Source organism: Halichoeres trimaculatus, unplaced genomic scaffold (genome assembly GCF_033239565.1).
Source record: "Halichoeres trimaculatus isolate MK-OKI-2021-1 unplaced genomic scaffold, fHalTri1.1 fHalTri1_scaffold_23, whole genome shotgun sequence".
NCBI classification, from domain to species: domain Eukaryota; kingdom Metazoa; phylum Chordata; class Actinopteri; order Labriformes; family Labridae; genus Halichoeres; species Halichoeres trimaculatus.
Genome location: NW_027437201.1, coordinates 4,129,279 through 4,148,470, shown reverse-complemented (window position 1 = coordinate 4,148,470; position 19,192 = coordinate 4,129,279). Strand labels below are relative to the sequence as shown.

Here is a 19,192-nt window from a genome sequence, read left to right as displayed (position 1 = left end):
AAACGATGACACTGAAGCTCTGTTTCAGGTGAATTCATATGCAGTTTTGATCACAGCTGTCTCACCTGTAAGATTCCTATGATGGCTTTGAAATATCCAACATGAAAACACGGCAGCTCCAGATCCAGGTAGCCGTAATGTCCCAGACAATCCGCAAGATTCTTCCCACACGTCAAACAGGGTCTGTCTTTCTCACTGGTGCCCTGCAGGACACATGAGGCGCTGTTTCAGTAAAAACTCCCCTTTGATGGACACAACTCAAATTCTTTCAGGGACCATAACAAAACAAAAATTACTTATTTTAAAGTGAATATGAGGTGGTGTTGGGGATGTGGAGTTATTTTCTTGTTCATTGTTATTTTTCCTTGTTCATGATGGCATAGAACTGATATCTTGAGATGATATCTTACATGAATCCTGCATTTTTACCAGCTCAGATCCAGCTCGGTCTTACTGTAGTTTTTGCTCTCTAGATTTCTGATTGAGGTTTATGGGGGACAAAAACATTTTGCTAAGATCCAGTCCTGTCTTATCAAAAAGTCCTATTTTCAAGCTTCCTTTTTGAACACATACATGCACTGTAATCTTATTATGACATACTGCAGTAATCACATGGAGGCATCATTCATAATGTATCATAACGTAACATACCCAAAAATTTGGGTTATCAACTGTAGAGCAGAGGTGTCCCGATACAACCTTTCAACACTGATATTTCAGCCTAGAGTAGTGGCCAACATCGATATAGATTGGATATGACACCAGGATTGATGATACAAACTTTCATTACTCATTTTGTGACATGGAATGTTAGAAAAGGCCTGATCAAGTGTTATCACCCAAGCTCAAAGATGAGGTTGGTCGTATTAAACTGCTCTGCTTCTGTGCCTCCAGAGGAAACTTGTGCATGCCATTTTTTTGCACTAAGCTGCAACTTATTTTTCAGACAATAACAAAAAAAAGACTTCCTGTGACATCACTACTACTCCTTGCTACTTTGTTAGCACCTTAACACAACTTGTTGTTGTGATCACGTGGGCTCTGCATTAGGGCTGCAACGATTAGTCGACATAATCGACTACTTCGAGGATAAAATTCATCGACGCAGATTTTAATAGTAGATGCGTCGTATTATTGTTTTTACTGTCATTGTCACATGGTGACATCAAATACCAGGGGGTAATACTCATTTGTAACTTCAGTTCACAGCATGAGGTGCTGTGTTATTGGATACTTTTATGGGAAAAGATCACTAAGTTCATACGTGAGGAATATTGATGAGGAAAAATCTCCACTTCCAGAGAGCGCTGTGCTCTGACGGAGGCTCTGCATCTCCGGCTTGGACAGCCTGACAGCTCCCGGAGTTTAGCGTCTGATAACGTTATTTAGAGAGTCTCGGTCACTCTCTGTTACACACAGTTTTTCAGGATCTGAGTCACAAACTAGTGTCAAAACTCCCCTAACTTTTAAAAAGAGAGGACATTTATCTGAAGGAGCTCTCACTCTCAAGCGCACACTGCACTGGTAACACTCTGTGGGGAGGAGGTGGAGCGGAGTGCGCATGAGCAAAATAGCGCATGTAGAGAAACAAAACTAAGGTGGGAGAGAGTCAGGCAGGATCATACAGAGAGCAAAGCAAGCCCCAATGAGCAAATAAACATTAGAAAACAAGCCCAAAGTCACTAATAAGTGTTCTGTCCAACACTGTGTACAACTTAATTTCCCTGTTACCTGCTTCATTCATTTTGAGATTTTTATTTTTTTCTATAGTACTTATATTTTTTTTATATGTCATCATGAATGAAATAAAGACAAACAAACATGGCACAGGGCTGACCAATCAGAGGCGAGAACCTAAGTCTGGGTAAATGCAGTGAAAATGCAACACACAGGTTGAATTATCAAGGTCTGCACATTTTAAAGGCCAAATTAGGTTGAAACACAAAATAACCGTGATTAATCGACTAATCGAAAAAATAATCATAGATTAGTCAACTTTAAAGATAATCGTTAGTTGCAGCCCTACTCTGCATGCTGGACAGAGGTGCTGGCACAGATTCCGAAACGGACTGCTTGTGCCTTAGTACTCATATTGGAGATTTTAGATGTAGGCTGATATAATCTGATATTTATTTTTTGCCTAAATTGGACAGATATCCAATATTAACATTGGATCAGGACACCTCTACAGCAGAGTAACTCATAATAGAACACATTACACACTATACAGCCCACACTGGCATTGTTATTGTGATGCAGTTATTCTGACTGCAGCAGCTGATGAATTGAAAACACAATCATCAAATGATAAATGACATATTTGATTAACTTGAGAGTTCAATGTGCACATAAAGGTAAATGCAATATCTATGTCATTAGCACCACCTCTTGGGGTCATGAGGAGGTGACGTGGGTCGATTTGGAAAGGAGGTCTGGGTACAGTACTGTATAATTTTGGAATCTAGACATTGATATCTCCTGCAAACCATATGTTTAAAATTTCAATTAAGTCTGGGTGATGAAGTGTGGCTGTGATGATGTTTTGACCCATCCTCAAAACGCTGTAGGATAATCCTAAAACATGAAGTGATGAGATACGCTCTGCAGTAAAGTGTTCATATCTTACCATACGGTGGTCCAACACTCCATAGGACAGTGGGGTGTGTTTGGTGTCCTGGCTGTACAGATTCTTGCTGACCACCTGGATGTGGGCCTGCTGACGCATCTGCTCAGCTGATTTCATCCCAAAGCAGATGTGGCTTCTGTAAACAAATAAACAAATAAACAAGAACACAACATGGTTAATGACTTACTGTGACAGAACAGTGACATTTATGATCACATAAGAATTACCAAAACATAAAATAAAGATAAATAGACATTAATTCAAACATTATTCAGAGACTATCATAAAGTCTCTTTTTCTTTATTAAACTAATGCCCCTCATAATGCTAGCTAACGTTAGCGCTCATATTCAACGAAACCCCAATTTTAAAAGACTCTTTAACAGAGGGCATCATAACAGGGCCACTGTACACTCTTTAATCTTATCCATGTGACAAGTTGTCCATAAAACTAAAACTACAAGCTGACACTGACGTTGGTTAGCAGTTGAGCTAACTAGCTTGCACTCCTCCTCAGCTTTATACTCACATTTTCTTTGCCACATCTGTCTCTCTGAACTGCTCCTTCACCATTTTGTCAGCTTGTCCTAAAAAATAACAACAAGAAAAGTGTGCAAGCTGTTATTCTGTCCTCATTCCAGTAGGCTAAACTTTATGTGTAAACCTGCACGCTGTCACTTTGCCTTCCCATGTTGTGGAAATGCTAGCAGCAAGCAACATGCAATGTGTTGATGGCATGTGAAACAGTGGCGCTGCCTTTAGTACCACTCGGTAATATCGGTACTCTTCTTCTACTACACTAAATGAATTGGGCTGCTGGTCAATTTATACAGTCAAGAGGCCAGTAACTGCCAAGATGGGTAGGTAAAATATTAAAGACACATAGAATAGAGCAAATGAGCGTAGCGTCCACTTAAATGGTGAATGTTCTTCATCGAAAAACAAAGCATTTGTACTGTAAGTTGTTTTTTTTTTTTTTTGCTTCAACTGAACAAATAAGTTTATTGAGTTTTTACTGTAGCACTAAAGTACATTATATTTGCATTGTCAATTGTATTGATAAGCAAACAGCAATTTTCTCCAGTCCGTGTCGAACCCGCAAAAACCCGAATTACTATTTGATAAATATCATATTTACGTAGTATACATGAACGCAGCATTAGCCTGTGCTCAACAACGCAATCAAAGAGAGGAAGTGGGAGCGTGGGCACAACCCGCAGAAAGAAGTGATGACACCTAACGGCTAAATTGTGTAATTTTTTCAAATAAACCAGTCTACAGTTACTTTCATTAACAAAAACATAACGACAAAGATGATATATGAAGCCCGGTTTCGTAATCAAGCAACGATATTATTAGAATATGTTTATCATTAAGTTGTTTTTAAATATAGAAATAATTCAATTCACTTAGGGCATGAGAATAGTACCTTTTTTTTACCAGTAGATCTACTGGTAACATTACATTTTTCTTAACTGAAATTTAAATTAAAAAAGCTTTACAAAATAAATAGATAAATAAACAAATAAAAACATCACCAACTTGAACTGTTGCACATTTACAAAACAAAATTAAAGAAAAAAGGTCTCTAGCTTTGGCATTGTTAATCTATCTCATACATAAACCCACAGACAGAAAAATACTGAATGGCAAGTTTAATTGCTGTTCATCTGGGAAAACATTTTTTAAGATGGTATTTTGTCTTGAGTATTTATTACACAATTGATTTTTCGGACATAGCTGAACCTTGCACCTAACAACAACCTCCAACCACTCCATTTAATAAAAAAAGAAACAGCTACACCAAACTCAACTAAGCTGAACTGAACTGAGCTTGAAAAAACCCACTCTAGAAACTAATCAAAAACTTAAACTGACAAAAAAGTCAAATATCTTTTAACAAAATAAAACAAAGGAAAATGCAAAATTATAATGGCATTAACTGGTTGGGCCATGGCTTCACAAATCTGTGTTCAAGCATGAACTTCTGCCACTAGATGGCACCAAAAGCATTTCTAATCACTGACAGCAGGAGAGGAGCTGGAACTAGACTGTTGTATCAGTGCTGTTTAATGCATGTATGTAGAAACACTGATGACTTCCTGATGAGCATTTCCTTCCACAAGGTGTTTGAGCTGATTAATTGTCCTGACAGCTTATACCCACCAACGGTGAAAATTGCCCGGCTGAATCTGATTTTCCATTTCCTGATAATGCTGCCACTTAAAACCCACACAGGCCTCTAATTAAACCTCTACTATTGTGCTCCACACGGTGTGGGCTTTTAAATCTGCCTCCAGAGACGCGGTGTTTGCAAATCTTCACATCCTGGAACACACAAGAAAGGGACATAATGTATCAGCCTGTGTAAACGCATGTAAAGAGCATATGGCTGCTCTAAAAACACTTGAGGGACCGCTATTAACATGATTTCATCATGAAAGGCAGCCCAGTGATCCTCCCTTAAAGTGCCTCTTGAGCGTTTCTGTGTAGCTATCAAATACAGTAGGCTCATGGTCCAATCTTACACTTACATACAAGCACACGCACTCACACACGAGCTGCGCTCCCTGTGGGAGAATTGAATATCCCAGACTGCTCACATGGAGGAAAACTGGTTCTCTCTCAGGACCAGGGATCCTGGGATTTAGTCACTGGTCCTGCGTAATACTGTAGGCTATTAGATTTCCATTAAGAGAAATACTCTCAGATGAATAACAGTTCCCCCTTCGCTCGTATGTATGTATTAAAATGTATTGAAGCCCTCAGGGTGTGTGATGACCAGATAATGATACAAGCTAATTTCCACCAAATCTAATCCTTAGTCAATAAAAGTAATCATTAGTTTCTTTAATCTCTGGGATTTTTTTTTTTTTTCAATTAATCGACCAATAAACTTTCCAAGAAATAATTTATTATACCAATAATGAAGGCCACGAGTTTAACATAAGCTTACCTTACATCGCAAGAACTTCTGGAGGCAACTGATGTGTTTCAACTGCAGGGACCAGAGTCCAAATAGAGACCCAGGAACTTATTTGACCCCTCAAAAAAGTGCACCAGGCTGTCAAAGTAGTGGAGCTTTAAGGGCAGGTTTTGTCACATTGAAATGTTCAAATTGGCAAAAAAAAAAAAAAACAACAACAAAGGAAGAAGCAGTGGGAACCAAGTGCAGGGGATTGTGATCTGGGAAAGGAAAAACTAGATTTTAAAAGTTAAGCTGTGACAGCTTTGATTGACTGTACAACTCCTGTCACTCAGGATCATGAGGCTGGAGTCTATCCTAGCTGTCAGGTTAGGCACACCTGGGATACGTTACCTGTCTTCTACAAGGCTATCATATAAACAGGCTACTGAACACACAACACTTATACATACAGGAGATTTAGAGTCACTATTTAACCTACTAGCATGTCTTTGGCCTGTGGGAGAAAGCTAGCGTACCTTGATTTGAACCACGGACACTCCACACAGAAAAGCTTCAGCAAGAAATTGAACCAGGAACCTTTTTGCTGAAAGAAAGGAACAAACATTACGGTATTTAGTCTTTGAGAGTCATTGGATAGTTGGTGGAAACAGGCAGCAACATGCTGTTTAGGTGCTTAAAAAATAAAAAGGTTCCTTGAATTTAAGTACTGAGTTCTGTTGGTGGAAACATGACTTTAATGTGCTTAAAGGGGTTGTGAGGACTTTCTAAGCAATCTTGAAAAAGTCTCCCTTCTAGATGTATGCCTGATCATATTCCACAATTTAAAATCAGATTACCAACAATATAGGTTACTCTTGAATGCTTCTTCTTAGTTTCCTGGTCGGGTCAAGCAGGAATGCATTGATTTACAGCACGTCAAAGTCTCTATGACAACACCACGCTGGGTAACAAAGTTTAGCAGACAGAAAAGAGATTTGTGTTTTTCTCTGCTGAATATAAACAGCTACTAAACTACATACAAATTGACAAAGTTCACTTGTTGTCACATTAGCCTACAGATAGGTCAGAGAATCGAGCTGCCGATAGCACTACATATAGCCGGCTACTACAACATTTGCTTGATGTCACATTTCAAACCATAACGCTGCAAAACTGTACTGATAAATACCTTACCTTGGCGTGTTGTATCCAGTGAAAAGTTGTCTCAAACAAAGAATTTTTTTTATCTGATCTCCATTTAATTCCAAAACAAATACACGCCTCGCTAAAAGTAATTCACAAGAGTGTGTGTGTGAGACTCCGGGCCAGAAGGTGGCGAGGGAGTGCAATTGAAACAGATCCTCCTCATAGCATCTTTAATATATTTACTTATATAGGCTATTAATCATCAATTTATCAGGAATACAGACACTGAAAAAAGTTCAAACAATATTGATAACTAGTACCATTCATAATTTTAAGAGAAAACAACAAGGACAGACAGGAATATATTTAAATAACTAAAGAAATTCTTGTTGCCATGAAAAGTCTCTTTAGCACAATTTGCAATGCAAAACAATTACCAATACACAAGGTTGGGAGGGCTGAAAAATGGAATCAGTAACTTACTGTGAGTATCACAATATTAAAGTAATGTATCTGATTTCTTTTAGTTACTTTTGGATTACTTCAATACCAAACATGCAGATAAAGACAAGAGAGTATAAAAGATGTGTCATCTACTGGGTGTATTTTTTTAAGAGAAACATGGGATAAAATCTCTTTTTACACTTTTAACAAATCAGGTGTCCATATACTGAATTTAAAAAATGTAAAAATAATAATAATAATAATAATAATTCAGGCAGTACACCTTCTGTTTTTAAATTATACAAGTGTTTGGCTATAAACCAGTATTGTTTACACAACTGACAGAAAATATGCTTTATCTAAGCTAAACAAGCTTAAACAAGCTTCCTCACTGTAAATGTGTCTGCTGCATATAAGTTATCATTTAAAATGTAATCCTACTTGATAATACCTGTTTTTATCAAATATACCTGTAATCTGGTAACATATTTTTTTCTGTACTCTTAAAAAACTATTTGCTTTTTTTATGGATCCTATTTACGTAATGCTATTACATCTGTTACTCCCAAAGCCTGCTAATGCATCACCACAACCGGTGCCCCACTCTACTCTTAGGCCATGAGTGGTCAGGCCACTCCCCCCCCCTCCAATGCTGGGGGTGTCCTTCATTTTTCTGGCTCAAAGGTGGCCACCCTAGTGTCAGCCGAGGCTGTATACAGGACGCCCTCTTCCTCCCTCCACTGATCCCTGTGACATCCCTTGATATACTCAAGTGCGACCCTCTGTTTACCCATCATACCACTTACATTATGCAAAACGTATTTGTGGATCAATGTGACCGCCATCTTTGTGTAATTAACATGAGTAATTACTGCGCTTAATTTACAGAGCCACCCAAGGTTCATAATGGGGCTGCAAAACATTGACCCGTGACAATTGATTGATCCCTCCCTCCTTTAAAACCATGGCCCTGCTAATGACTAAGTAATGAGAAGATAGTGTGTAGCTAGGGTGGCTAATACAGACTTCAGTCCTCATATCCAGATTTGCTGATCTTCCCCTCCCCCGTCCTCTTTTTCTCCCTCCCTCCTCCTTTTTCCATGTTTTCTGCAATAGTGTCAGCTCCTTGCTCAGAGGCCCCTCTCCTTCTCTCCTCCGTGTGTGTTTGTCTGCACGCATGTTGCACACACCGCTCGGTAATCAGCCACACAGACTCGCCTTTGGTGGCTGGAGACTGATTCAATATTCCACTGGGTAATTTATGCAGAACTAATTCTCTACAGGAATGGAAGGGCTTGGAGGAAGGCAGAAAGAGAGCGCGAAAGAAGGAGGGAGGGAGGGAGGGTGGGAGGAAAAATGCGAAGAGGAAGAAATCTGTGGTGAAATAATTATCCCTGGTGTCACTGTAGCAACATTCTGTGAAGTTGATGTCAATAAAATATTGAGCGACACAATCCATTTCAATTTCACCTAAAAAAAAAAGATGCTGCAGAAGGTTCGGGTGGCTGAGGAACACACACACACTCACGCACACATGTTTTGGTTAAACACACAGCGAGGCGGTGGCTGGCGACGTGTGCTGCTTACAGACTGGCTGGGAAGCACATCATCGCCTGTAGTCATTTAACTTGTCAAAACAGCAGGGCTCCACGTCTCCTCGTATTTGGATTTAGTGGGTTTGAATTACTGGGGAAGAAAGTGAAAGAGGATGAGATGAAAAATGAAATAAGGGGAGCTTCCCCAGAGAGCCATTGGGAGCACGGTATAGATTATGGTCATTTGTGACGGACGGGTTTGTAATCAGAGCTCCGTGTCGGGAAGCGTTTGTGTGTATTTGTGTTTTCTGATGGCAGGGATGGAGATGAGCTTTATTGTATTCTTCTCACAACTTGTATTGATCAGTGTAATTTACACTGTGGACTGTCGGTTTCACAGGGCAGTTATCTTTGATGAGTTCTGCTGGGTTATCAATCAGTGAAGCGGTGTTTGTGCGGTGATTCATTGAGCTGCTTTAATACATGCAAGCAGACAATAAGAGGAGGCACTTTTGAGTTTTGATCATTTTAATTTTTAAACAGGTAATGCAAGTAAAATCACTGGTCCTGAATCCTTCACCAAAACCACCCACAGCTCCTCTCTGACGGCCCCCATTCACAACAGGAACCAAGGACAAACCGCTGAAATACACCAGATGCGTCTGCAGTGTGTCTCCATTCCGTTACAGCAAACGGATCAATTAGGTTTCATTCAAATCAGCCATCCTATTTTTGACAGACAGGGAGCTGTGACGCATAAATTCAGTGTAGGGAAGATTGAGCGGGAAAGAAAGTTGTGACCGGGAACTACCTAAAAACACCCAGTGACTTTCAAAATAATTACGGACTGTGTCAAAATCAGTTTATATTTAGCTTGACTACAACAACAAACGGACATAATGAGTGGAGCCAGACCAGGAGTCAACAGGTTTCAGGTTTTACAGCCCAACATGAATGAAGAAAGACTTATCAATGGGAAGAGCAGGAACTCTTTGGTCTGTGACTCTAGCTGTCTGTCAGTCATGAAGTTTGTTGGACTGAACACGCAGACAGTGTAAGTTGACACAGTCTAGACGCTGGGGTCACCAACGTGGTTCCCGTTGGCACCTGGGTGCCCGTAAGAACCACTTAAGGTGCCATTAACATTGACCCGTGAGCAGTCTCTTTACATAGTATCACTAATATTACTATGATAAAAGTTATTAAAAAGTGATCTGTGCAATTTTGTTCAGAAAGTGTTTATTAGACAAGTAGCCCTTTGTGCCACTCATTTCCAGCGAGGTAGCCTTTGATCTCAAAAAAGTTGGTGACCCCTGCCCTAGAACCTCCACTGGCTCCCCATCAACCAATACATCCACTCCGGAGCTCAGATGGCCTAGCCGTTTAGGTTGCACTCCGTGAGGTTCGCCCTTGCTTGCGCATGTGGCCTGGGTTCAAATGCAGCTTGTGGCCTCTTACCCACATGTCAACCCCCACTCTCACTCTGTTTCCTGCTCTATCCACTGCCCCCTAACGTACAATTAAAGGCATTAAAGCCCAAAAGGTAACTTCAAAAAAAGAAAAGAAAACAACAACAGCAATGCATCCTCTTCAAAGTGGCTTCAAAGTCCTCCTCCTGATCCACAACGCACTCCATCGCCAGACCCCTTCGGAGATCAGCATGGTTTGGCATGGGTTTGGTCGGTTAAGCCTGGTCCTGTTTTTTTCCCACAGCCAACCCTGCCCCCCTAAGGCGGTGTGCAGGCCGGATGCCGATAGCTGCGTCAGCTACGTGATAGCATGACGCCATAGCAGCACAACATAGTGTACCCCACTAACACGACACAGTAAACAAACAGCAACAATGGAGGACATCCAGCAATTCGTCTTCTTTGTGATTGGAATGGGGCTCTTTGTTACAAAGAACAATCAAGCTTCTTTTCAGAGAAGGCTGTGTGCCGCCAGGAGAAATACAGCCACTGTTGTACGGTGATTGATGATTCTTTTGACCAATCAACGGTCTGCAGTGTTGTAGCTCCACCTTCTGGGATCAGACCAGTTTAGTTTGGCAACCCAATGGAAGAGTCCCAAAAAGTGGGGCATCATGGTTATTTGGGGACTTGTACCGGGATTAGTCAGTTGAAACACCACAAAATGTGTGTTGTGCCGAGAGGAACCAAACTGAACTGCTTGGTGAGGGGCTTAACTGACCTGCTCCATAATCAAACCCTCTCCTGCAGACAATGTTCCTTTGGACACCAACCTCTTTTCTCTAAGACTGTATTTCTCTTCCTCAGACAACCAGGCCCTATGTTCCCACAGCCCAGAAATCATCACAATCTCAATCATTTTGCGAACAAATCAAATGGGATGATGGAAAATGGTTTCAGCTGAAGCAGAGTTTATAAATGCCGAGCTCTTGTTTTCATTTCCTTTAGTCAGACAAACAAAACCAGATTTTGGAAAAAATCTTAGAAATGTGGGAACATAGGGCTGTGGGAAAATAGGCACGTTCCCCCTGAGGAGAGCCAGCATTCAAAACCCCTGACTGCTGTTAGTTATTTTGTGTTTTTCCAAATGCGTTTTTACATGAGTGTGCTTTACAACTGTCTTTAAATTGTGTTTACTGATCTGTAAAGTGTCGCTGATCATCTGGGAAAGCGCTTTACAAATAACATGTTTTTGACAATGGAAGAGAAGAGTATGGCTTGAGATTTAGAGCTGCTGGGATGGGAACACCAGGCATTGAACAGAAAGAGGAAGAGTAAAACATCTAGGGTTTAAAACTTCAAAGGGAACTGTTCTGAAGTCAAACCAAGCTAGAAAAGGTTTTAGTTTGACTAATCAAGTTGGTATCTTCCAATTGAATGTGTGCCGATTTTAAAACCAGCTCATATTCATATGTTGTAGAAGTCCATGAATCTGTCCATAAACTGATCCAAACAGTCTGTTCCAAAGAGAGCAACAGATCTTGACAAGACTTGCTGTAATGATACATGAGGTGATCACTCAAGGTTTTCTTTGCAGGTTAATGACATGTAAGACCTCAAACGCCAATCAGAAGGAAGGGGGTGTGTGCAGGAGAGTCTTAAAGAGACCGTAGCTAATTCAAAGCTTCAAAAGGGTTTCTATGACACCAGTGGAGAGAAATAAAGATGTTCATAAGCACTGTGTCACTTCAAACTACTACAGGGGTATGAGAGTGAGAGTATAAAGCCTGAAAAAATGTAAATACCCCCTCTTTAAATCAACAGAAACTGTGCGAGTAGCTGCCAGGAATTTCGTCAATGGAGATGGTAGTGGATTTCAAAATTGTGAGCATTTCTTTTGTATTTGAAATCATTTTTAAATTCTAGATTGCAGTGTTTAATTTAATGACTGAGTACTCAATCGTGCATGATCAACAGTAATGAAACTGATGATGGTTCCCTGGTGCTGAAAACACAAAGAACACAGTGGAAATAGACACAGTGGTGGATATTGAGGTCCAGCTTCTCACGATAACTACAGACCAACTTTAGGGTGATGTCAGTGGTGTGCACTGCCGTTTTGAAGTGCAGGGCCAAAAAGAAAAAAAGGCCCCCACACACCGCATTCTGGACACTGAAAAGGGCACCTAGTTACGCATCTTAAATAGTTTTGCCAATGAAAAGGGCACTTAAGTGACAATTGGCTTCCAAGATGGGACTTCAGCACACATTATTGATCCCAAGAGGTCACTTTGGTACACATTTGGCTCCAATAAGGGGAAATTTAGTGTGCATTTGGATCCCAAGAGGGCACTTCAGCACATACTTCAGATTTCAAGAGGGCACTTAAGTACATATTAGGCACTCAAAACAAAACTTTAGCATGCGTTTCGGATCCCAGGAGGGCAATTTAGTGCGCATTGGGCCCCCAAGACGGCACTTAAGCATATATTTGGCTCCCAAGAGGACACTTTGGCACGCATTTATATCACAAGGGGGTACTTTAGTGTGCAACTGGCTCCTAAGAGGACTCCTTAGTGTGTATTTGGCCACCAAGTATACACATTTTGGATCCCAAAAGGGCCCTTTAGCATGCAATTTGGATCCTAAGAGGGCCCATTAGAACGCATTTTAGATCCCGAGAGGGCCCTTTGGCACACATTTTGGATCTGAAGAGAGCCCTTTAGCATGCATTTTGGATCCCAAGAGAGACTTAAGCAAGCATTTTTATCACAAGACGGCGCTTCATGTGCAACTGCCCCCCTAAGAGGACTCTTTAGTGTGCATTTGGCTACAAAGAGGGCACTTTAGCATGCATTTTGGATCCTTAAAGGGCCCTTTGGCATGCATTTTGGATCCCAAGAGGGCCCTTTAGCATGCATTTTGGATCCCGAGAGGGCCCTTTGGCATGCATTTTGGATACCAAGAGGGCCCTTTAGCATGCATTTTGGATCCCAAGAGAGACTTGCATTTTTTTCACAAGAAGGCACTTAGTGCAACTGGCCCCCTAAGAGGACTCTTTAGTGTGCATTTGGCTACCAAGAGGGCACTTCAGCACGCATTTTGGATCCCAAGAGAACACTTTAATATGCATTTGGCTCCAAAGTGGTCACTTCAGTGTGTGTTTTTCAACAATTGGGCCTTGAGGGCACAATTAACTGGGTGATGTAATTAGAGCTTTATTCATCCAAGCATCATGTCAAGGCTATTTCTGCTTCTACCGAGGAGTGACAAATGCAAATAACTTGTGTATTCTAAAAATCTAGTCCACAAGTAGTGGAATGATGTACTTGTTTTTTGTTTCCTCGGTGGATGCTCCTCTAAGACGGCTCATTATTTTGTATCTTCGTCACTCTTATTAAAGCAATATATCTTAACTCGGGGCCAGAGCTCGTCCATGTAGTGGAATACATACATGTCAAAATATCAGCAACGTATGTGAAACTACACTCTGTCCTGCACTCAGGAGAGCCATGTGCAAAATGAATAATTTATCCAAATGAATTATCATCCCAGCATCTCCCCACCAAGGCTTTTGTCTGAGCAAGATTTCTGCTCACATTTCACTTCATACAGTCGGCCTTGCATAAACTAGATACCTCTCTGGACAGATTTGCATAGAAACACCCTGCAATGTGGTGAAAAGGGAGCAATTAGGATTCATGACGGCGCCTCCCCTCCGGATGCTCTGCTGCCATGTGAGACGGCGGCAGCTGATTGAAATGGAGGAGCATGGCCTTGTTCGCGTGCCTCTGTCTTCCTTCTATCTTTCTGTCCTCCAGGTCCGGCCTCTCCCTCTCCTCCTCTCCACCTCCATCAACCTTTTCATTGTCATCCTCCTCCCAAGTATAGATTAGCAGCCGCTCAGGGCCGGTTGGAACTTTCTCCAAAGAGCCGGAGGGAAGGAACCTCTCAAGCAGCAGGTTAACAACATCATCAAACACGATGTGATTAGTAGTTAACGGATGCAGCGGGTCACGTTGTGCAGTTGTTTGAAACAGGTGATGGAGTCCTTGCTGTTGGTGTCTGGCTGCTCGGAGCGTGTGGGAGGTGTTTGACACCAAACGAGGCTTCCAGCTCGCAGAAGCAGGAACAGATGGTGCTGGAAAATGAGGCACCTCTCAGAAGCATTGAAACCCCCTCCAACGACCCTCCACACACACTCCCTCTCCCTCCATCTTCCCTTCATAAATGAACCGCCTCTTTGCCAAGATTATTTAAGAGCGCCTCTTATTGCTCATACAAGTGTCATCCTGCTTTAAATCAAACTGGGAGACGTTAGCACCAGGGATGAGGATGTCTGACATATTCTTCATACCAGGTACACAAGGTGCTCTGGGTCATCTGCCAGGTTTTGTTCACCTGGACAGAGCCAGCAGATGGCAGGGCCGGGTTTGAGACTCCTCAGGGGAAGAGTGCAGAAAGCCAGGGAACACATTTCTTGAAGGATTCACTTGCTGTGCTCGCTTGATCCATCACAGATAAACGACAGTTCAATGTCAGAGGGATTTATACGAGTATGTCGATGTATGTGATCTGTATGACATGACAGAGCACAGCTGGTGAGGTAGGCTTTCTTATTCTTGGCTTCTTGAAGTCTCCTGTGAAGGAGTGGAGATAATCATAAACCGGGCTGTCTGTACCAGAGATGGATGGTTAGGATGAATTGTGCAACAGATTACTATAGTGATTTACAAACAGGTGGAAAACCCCAGTGCTGGGAAATAATTCAAATCTGGAGCAGTAAAAGTGATATTTACAGCATTGGAAGCAAGGTTGTATGAGTTACATAAAGTGGTGACTACAAATTTCTTTAAAGTGAGGGTATTATGATTTCCTACATTTTAAACATAAAGATAAAGTAATAATTCTGAATGTTTGTACTAAACTTGTGCAAATTTCCAAACAGCTTTCTATTCACAAACTGTAGAAATCCATAAAACTGTCTGTAAACTGCTCAAAATGGTTTGTTCTAAAAATAGCACAAGATCTTAATGAGACTTCCTGAAATGATTATATAATCCTGTATGGATCTCTTAACTGGTTAATGACAGCCTTAGTGATGGGTAAAGCAATTCTTCTCAGTGTACTGAATCAGTAGAATCAGTTCAGTAAAATGATTCGTTTAAAAGATTCGATCACCAAATCATTCCATACTTCTCAGCAGCTCTGCCTGTGAATCAGAATTTAGAATTAGATAAGAAAATACTTAATTTATTCCCTGAGGGGAAATTCAGGAGGAGTCACAGCAGCAATCAAGAAAACAAAAGTAAGAAAGTGTATAGGTCCATAAGAAAATAGATGGTGACAGCTTGTCCATCATTCTCCAGTTCAGCCAGTCTCCACCTCCACAGGGTCCATAGCATGATGCTATTCTGCCTTCTGGTATTCCCTCTGTTGCTGGGTTAGCATGGCTAGCTCATCCCTCTTATTGGAGATAGATCTTACATTCCCAATAACGATGGATGGAAAGACAGGTCCATGTCGTCACTTCTTAGCTCACACCTGAGAACCAGCACGTCGTCCTCACCTCCTCCTCACCTTGTGGGAAGACATCAGGCCTTGCACTAGTTAGCATTAACATGCTACAGGCTGCTAACAGCTGATTTCACATGTGAACAATGTGGCCAGGGTTACATGTAGGATCTCCAGATGAACATAGGAGAAAAGTAGTAAAAATATCACTGTAGCCACAAAAAGTTTGGTGTCCATGACCAACAAATGAGCCATACAAAGTAATGACCAACTCCAAATACAAAAATGACGAAAAAGAGACGAAAAAATCACAAGAAATGGACAAGGGAAGAGAGAGCTGCTGTAACAGGCAGCCACAACCAACAGGACAGCACCTAGTAAGCTGAAAACAATAAAAAAAATAATAATAAGAAAAAAAAAAAAAAACAGCCAAATGTTTAGTTCTGCTCAAAGCTGTACTGAGATAAATGTTGGTGAATAATAAGCCAATAAGCCAAAGAGACTTTAGTGGGTTAAAGCTACAGTTTGCAAACTGAAAGCTACTAAAACAATCACATTTATTGTCCCCGATTGTTCTGTTTACTGCGCTCAGTACACAAATCACTCACTGACTGTCTGACTGAGAGGAGGACAGAAACTCAGAGGCAGATCCTGTTCAGTACGCTCAAAGAACGACTGACTCACTGACCAGCCTCAGTCTCATACAACAGTGTACTGACTGAAACACATCCGAACTGAAACAGTCATTAGTTGTAGCTAAAACAGTCAGCTGAGTGAAATGAAGTTGGATATATAAGCTTTCTGCAAACTGACAGCAGCTTTTTGCAACACCTTATGTTTGATAAAATATTTGGTACTTCCTTGATTTTGTAGGAAAGAGAGGGAGCTGTAGGTGTGGCTTGAGCGACACAGGGCTCCCATCGATTCCTTCATGTCGTTTAAGTCAGTACATATGAAAAGGAGAGGGAGGGAGTTTTGGGAGACTTTTACGGTCCAGAGAGAAACACATGAGACGGGAGGCAGAAGAGCGCAAATGATTCGAGAAACGAACGACTCTTCAGTAAGTAATTCAGTTCAGTTGGTTCACCCAGATGATTTGTTTGTTTTGAGCTACATATTCACAAACGACATATCTACCGAGCCTCAAACAAATCTTTCACACCAGTGCTCATTTGGTGCCAATTAGAGCTGCACGATTTGGGGAAAAGGTGCGATTTGCGATTAGGTGGACAATATTGCGATTGCGATTGTGCTTGCGATTTAATAAAAAAAGTTGTGTCATGATGAGTCTACACGCTTGCTTGGTTATCATGGAGAAAAATCTGAATTGCATGTGCTGACATTGCGATTGCGATATCCTCTTTTGCGATTACATAATTGCGTGTGCTGACATTGCGATTGCGATTGCGATAATCGTGCAGCCCTAGTGCCAATGCTAATCATTGTCTGCTTAAGATCTGGCAGCAAGCAGCCAAGCTGGAGCTATAGCATTGTGTCATCGTAGAATGTCAGTATGTCACTGCAAACATCACCATTCTGAAGGGGTCGGCATCAGCTACAGACACTTGGGGGCTGGGGGCAGCAACAAAGTCAAGCTAAGTAAAGCACTGGCCTGGAACTAAAACAAAAAGGGGTAACACAGAGGTTGTCCATAGCTCTGCCTCTACAAGCTTCTAGAGGGCTGACCAATCAGGGGGAAGGGGGTTGTGCAGGGGGCAATCTAAAAAACGACAACAGTTATAGACCAAGGCTGAAATTAGAGTTTCCTGGGACACCAGTGTGGGGAAAAAAGGGGATTTTAATCATGTAAAGCTATTACAGGGGAACCAAAGGGACATTATAAAAACTTTAAATGGCACAATACCCCTCTTTAAACTCGTTCTGTTTGTGTTGTACAGTGAGGACATGCATTCTTTCAGGCAGTTTTGTATCACTACCATCTTCACTTTTTAAATATTGAAATAAAGGATGAGAAAGATCTGAATAAAACTGATTAATCACATCCCTGAAATGGTCGTTTTAAGCAGAAATTAACAGATTTAATAAAGAAGCAGGGAGCTAATGAAGAGAGCGCTGCACAGTATAATTAAAGGGTATTTGCTTTTTTCATGTATTCATTTAGTATTTCTATTTCAGTGCAGACTCTAATGTGTGATCATCACAGCTGGAAGCCTTTTCTCTGCTCTGTACTGAGGGAATGATGCACTATGAATACCATGAGTGTTTTATAAAGGTGTGTTACAGTAAAAATCCCATACAGGGCAGAATCACACTCACTCTCACTGTATTAGTTCATGTTTATATTATGCAAATAAACGAGAGCAGCAGATTAGAAGTCAAAGCTGCAGAGTGAATCACAGCTCATTGTATAATTGGTTTAGTAATACATGCAATGAATGAAGCGGTGTGCATGTTCATTTGTGTAAACAGCTACAGAATGAGTCGAGCCAATGAGAAATAAATGCTTCAGTTTACTGTCTCATCAATCCAAGGAGGGCTTTCCAAAATTTACACAACTTGTTGGTTCAGTTCTGAAAATGAAAAACAAAAAACAATGCTGTGAATGCAGCTTTGTGAACCGCCTGCTCCCCGTTTGGCTCCATTCAGCAGACTGTGTCTTGTGTTTCATTCCAGACGTGTTTGCTCCTCTCCTGAGCTCCTGTCTCCTGCAGCAATCTGTCTGAAAAATGCATACATAACATCCTGTGAAAATAGCTTTCTGCAGGGACTCCACTAAAAAGCAGCGCTGCATCAAATGTTCCTGTCATTCTCCGCTAGGCTGAGTTGATGGCACAACATTTGCATACTGCACAATCTGAGAGATCTGAGTTATGAAAGCGTGTGTGTGTGTGTGTGTGTGTGTGTGTGCATCTGTGTGTAATAATGCACACCTCCTAGCATCCTATTTTCTTTTCACAAAGGGTCAATTTATACCTAAATCCTCAATTCATCTTCTCGATGAGTGGAGATTTGTCATTGAAGGTACTTTTTATAGCTTAAAGCAGTTTTTTTTCCCTTTAATCCTACAATACATTTCTATTTTTGACTCTAAATCTTTCAGTATTTTGATATAGAGGCAGGTATGTCAAAATCTTTTGAAACAAAACTATGTTAAGTATGAAGAGTATGGGATGACATCATTTAGGCGAGCTGAACCTTTAATAAAACATGTCCAGCATCCAGAAAAGCTCAAAGAGTTCAGTACAACCACTGAAAATATCAAGCCCTCCATAGTGGGTTGACTTTGAGTAGGGTTTTTTAAGTGGTACCTGCCCACACCTCCAAAATGTTAAAAACCTGACCCACACTAAAGGATCTTTCAAATCTGAAAAAATAAGAAAATTGTGAACGACTCCACACAAAACTACATTTAACGTTTTCTTTTTAACCATGTGGAGTGCAACAACAAGACCAACACTACACAAAATTCCACTGACAAATTTATCAATATGAGTCTAACCCTCCAAATTTGAAATCTCACAAAATTTCTGATGAAGAAAGTGACTTTAAAACAAGTACACCTGCAGGACAACCCAAAGGCTGTCAAGCTAAATATTGCTAGCTACCTGGCACCTCAACTGACTTCTGGTAAAGTCTCACCCTTAGACGTG

General features: G+C 41.1%; 1 protein-coding gene across 2 annotated transcripts in view; it reads right to left on the bottom strand.

Annotated features, from left to right (window-relative positions):
- polr3a (polymerase (RNA) III (DNA directed) polypeptide A) overlaps nt 1-19,192 on the bottom strand; it is a 307,538-nt gene that overhangs the window by 75,871 nt on the left and 212,475 nt on the right. For both annotated transcript variants that reach the window (XM_074662697.1, XM_074662698.1), the window contains 3 exons: nt 3,155-3,212; nt 2,627-2,762; nt 66-203 (listed from right to left, as the gene is read on the bottom strand). In XM_074662697.1, coding sequence (XP_074518798.1) covers nt 66-203; nt 2,627-2,762; nt 3,155-3,198 — 318 coding nt within the window. In that variant the 5' untranslated portion in view covers nt 3,199-3,212. The remainder of the gene's footprint in view (nt 1-65; nt 204-2,626; nt 2,763-3,154; nt 3,213-19,192) is intronic.